Below are 3,021 nucleotides of genomic sequence, written 5' to 3'. Positions count from 1 at the left end.
CTGCTCCCCAAGTGGCTTTGCACTGAGTGTAATTTATCAATTAAAGATGGTGCAAGCTGTAATGCTCCCGGAGATTCAGTGGAAGTAATAAAGCCCCGTGGGACACTGGAGTCACAATTAGTGACACCCTGGAAGGCCGGCGTGGCTGAGCCACTGCTGTGCGCTCAGTTCTCAGCGACTTTCATGCGACCCAGTTTTCTAAATTTCGTACTAAAAAAAAAAAAAAAAGCTTTCTCACCCTCCTCAGATTTTGAAACATTTTCATTTTACTGAGTCCTAGGACAGTGAAGAGACTCTGTGGTCCTGCAGCCTCCCCCACACGCTCTGCTTATCCCCAGGCCAGAGCACGACCACCACTGCAGGCATGGTGTCTTTTCTATTGTGAGACAATTCACTAACAACAAGCGAGTTTGGATTTCAACTCTCTCTTGCACCAGATACTTGGTTCCATACTTAGGGTCTCTATCCTCAAAGCTACTAGAAATTCACAGGTTTCTTGTTTGGGGGGGACAAGAGAAGGGAGGACAACTGGGTAAAAAAACCAAACCCAAAAAGCTAAAACTTCACAAGTTTGAAAAGCCTCTAGCTGTACTGCCATGGTTTTTCTAGAGAGGAAGTAATTTGGGAAGGAGAAGGTATGTTCAGCCAAGACTCCAGATTTGTTTCAAGTGCATTCTAGTCTCTTGCAGTAAGATGGCAGCAATGCCAAGAGGAAACCTCCAGTTTCTACTGGGTACCTCAAAAGAGAACCGACACATCCCATACATCAGCACAACAGCTGCAGGTTGTACCCTGCAGGAAAAGGACGAAAGGAACCCAGAAGTACATACGTTTACGAAGTCACCTCCTTGGATCATGAAATCCTTTATCACCCTAAAGAAGTAAAACAACACTCAGTTCTCAGTAGCCAAGTGCTTCAAGCAGCTTAAGCCGTGCGACAAAGGAGTTCTGCCTCGCAGCACAGCAGAAGTTATCGGGGTCTGGGAACGCTATGGTCTGAAACGTGCCACATGGATTAACTGCTGGTTGTTGTCGGGTAATTTGGGACCTGCTGGTGTTCAACCAGGGACAGGGATTAGGTGAGAGATGCCAGAAAATCATCTCTGACCTGGCACACCAGGAACGGGTGATCCCTCCCAGTGACCCCTGCGTACACATCCCACAGCAGCCCCGGATCCCGCAAAGCTGCAGAAAGATGTTGTCAGACGTGACCCACAACTGCCTCCCAGAGCAGTAACGCCCTGAGGCAGGTCTCCAAACCACATCCAGCTCAGACTGCTGTTCAAGCACCTCCCGAAAAGCAGATGAATTAATTACCTGTGGAACGTGCTTCCTTTATAACCTATGGGGACACCATCTTTCCTGCAAGGAAACAAAAAGGAAAATCATTGCAACCGACTGGATATCCCAACACAAAACCCTCCCAGGACCTCCCAGTCCCACAGGGTTGCCCTGTGCCTTAGTAGCTGTCTTGAGAGACAACCAGTCAACCCATCTGCTGGGGCCTGGCTCTCAGCTGGTGCCACCAGAGGCCAAGGGAAACCTTGAGTGGGCTCTGCATGGGAAATGACACAGATACCACCCCCCCCAACATCCATCCCATCGCCTGAACGGGATCTCACTGCAATGTGCAGGTGGGATTTGCAGGTGGGGCTTTTCACAGCAACCTGAGCACAAAGTCATGCCCTGAAGGAACATCTGCCATCTCCACAACTCATCCAGCCAGAGCAAACTTCAGGAACTCTTTCATTTTGTACTGGTATAGTAAGAAAAACTTCCAAGTGAGCTTCCTTCCTGCTCACCCAGCCCCGTTCCTCTGAGCAGGCAACTGAAAAGGCCACCCTAACCCACTCACCTGAATTCACCCGTACAAAACTGCCTGGAAAACAAGAAAGAGCAGAGCATGAGTCATGTTTGAACTCTGAGGACACAGAGGGCTGCACTGGGCCAACATGCAGCGGCTGTTGGGCAGGAGTTGCCTTAAGGCATCGAGGAGATCCCCAGTGACACAGCAACCGTCAGGAACTCCTCCCCACTTCCACTGCAAACCAGACTTTGCACTTTCTGCAGTCGAGGAGGTCAGATATTTAACACCGAGCTTGTGAGAGACTGAACGTGGAGCAGGCACCGTGGCTCACAGAGAACAGGTCTGGTCATTTCTCCTGTGGCAATAGGATGTCCCAGGGGCACATCCTTCAGCCAGGGCCAGAGAATTCAACCGTGACATTAAGGTGCTGCCTTTTATAAATGCACCGAGCACATCAGAAGCTCCACAGAGGGAGCAGAGAGGGACTGGAGTCACAGAATCCCATACTGGTTTGGGTTGGGAGGGACCTTAAAGCTCATCCAGGTCCAACCCCCCTGCCAGCAGCAGGGACACCTTCCACTAGACCAGGTTGCTCAAAGCCTCATCCAGCCTGGCCGAGAACACTTCCAGGGAGGAGCAGCCACAGCTTCTCTGGACAACCTGGGACACTGGCTCACCACTCTCTGGGTGAAAAATTTCCTCCCAATATCCAACCTAAATCTCCCCTCTTTTAGTTTAAAACCATTTCCCCCTGTCCTATCACTACCTGCCCATGTCAAAAGTCGCTCTCCCTCCTGTTTCTAAGCTCCCTTCAAGTACTGAAAGGCTGCAATAAGGTCTCCTTGGAACCTTCTCTTCTCCAAGAAGCCCTTTACCTCCCAGCCCGATGGGCTCTCCTGAGGGATCAGGATGCTGCACGGTCACATCTCAAGGAGAACAGAGAGAGGACCAAAGCAGGTGCAGCAGTTCTGGAGGGCGGGTAAGTCACTCTGTCACTAGAGATGTTCCTGCACCATAAAGCCTCTAGAAAAGCCTCGCAGCCCCGGTCCAGGCTGAGCTGCAGCGACGCTGGCTGCCCCTTACCTGAAGTTCTCTGCTGTTTTGGGTACAACATCAGCGAACAGCTCGATCTTCATGCGTCCGACCTCCTGGGGAGAGAGCGGCCGGATCAGCCTCGGGGCCCCACTCACACCCACCAGCCTCCCCACCTCAGG

The 3,021-nt window shown here is 51.4% G+C and overlaps 1 protein-coding gene across 1 annotated transcript in view; it reads right to left on the bottom strand.

Moving 5' to 3' along the window:
• LOC114818406 (peptidyl-prolyl cis-trans isomerase H-like) overlaps positions 1-2,955 on the bottom strand; it is a gene marked incomplete at both ends in the record, with an annotated part of 4,230 nt that extends 1,275 nt beyond the window's left edge. The window contains 4 exon segments of the mRNA XM_029084090.1: positions 831-873; positions 1,318-1,362; positions 1,856-1,875; positions 2,891-2,955. Of these exon segments, the coding sequence (XP_028939923.1) occupies positions 831-873; positions 1,318-1,362; positions 1,856-1,875; positions 2,891-2,955 (173 nt within the window).
• Positions 2,956-3,021: the final 66 nt, after the last annotated feature.

This window comes from Antrostomus carolinensis, unplaced genomic scaffold, assembly GCF_000700745.2.
Source record: "Antrostomus carolinensis isolate BGI_N321 unplaced genomic scaffold, ASM70074v2 scaffold40233, whole genome shotgun sequence".
Taxonomy (NCBI): Eukaryota; Metazoa; Chordata; class Aves; order Caprimulgiformes; family Caprimulgidae; genus Antrostomus; species Antrostomus carolinensis.
The sequence above is the reverse complement of the archived record's forward strand: the minus strand, read 5'-3'. Positions and strand labels throughout refer to the sequence as shown.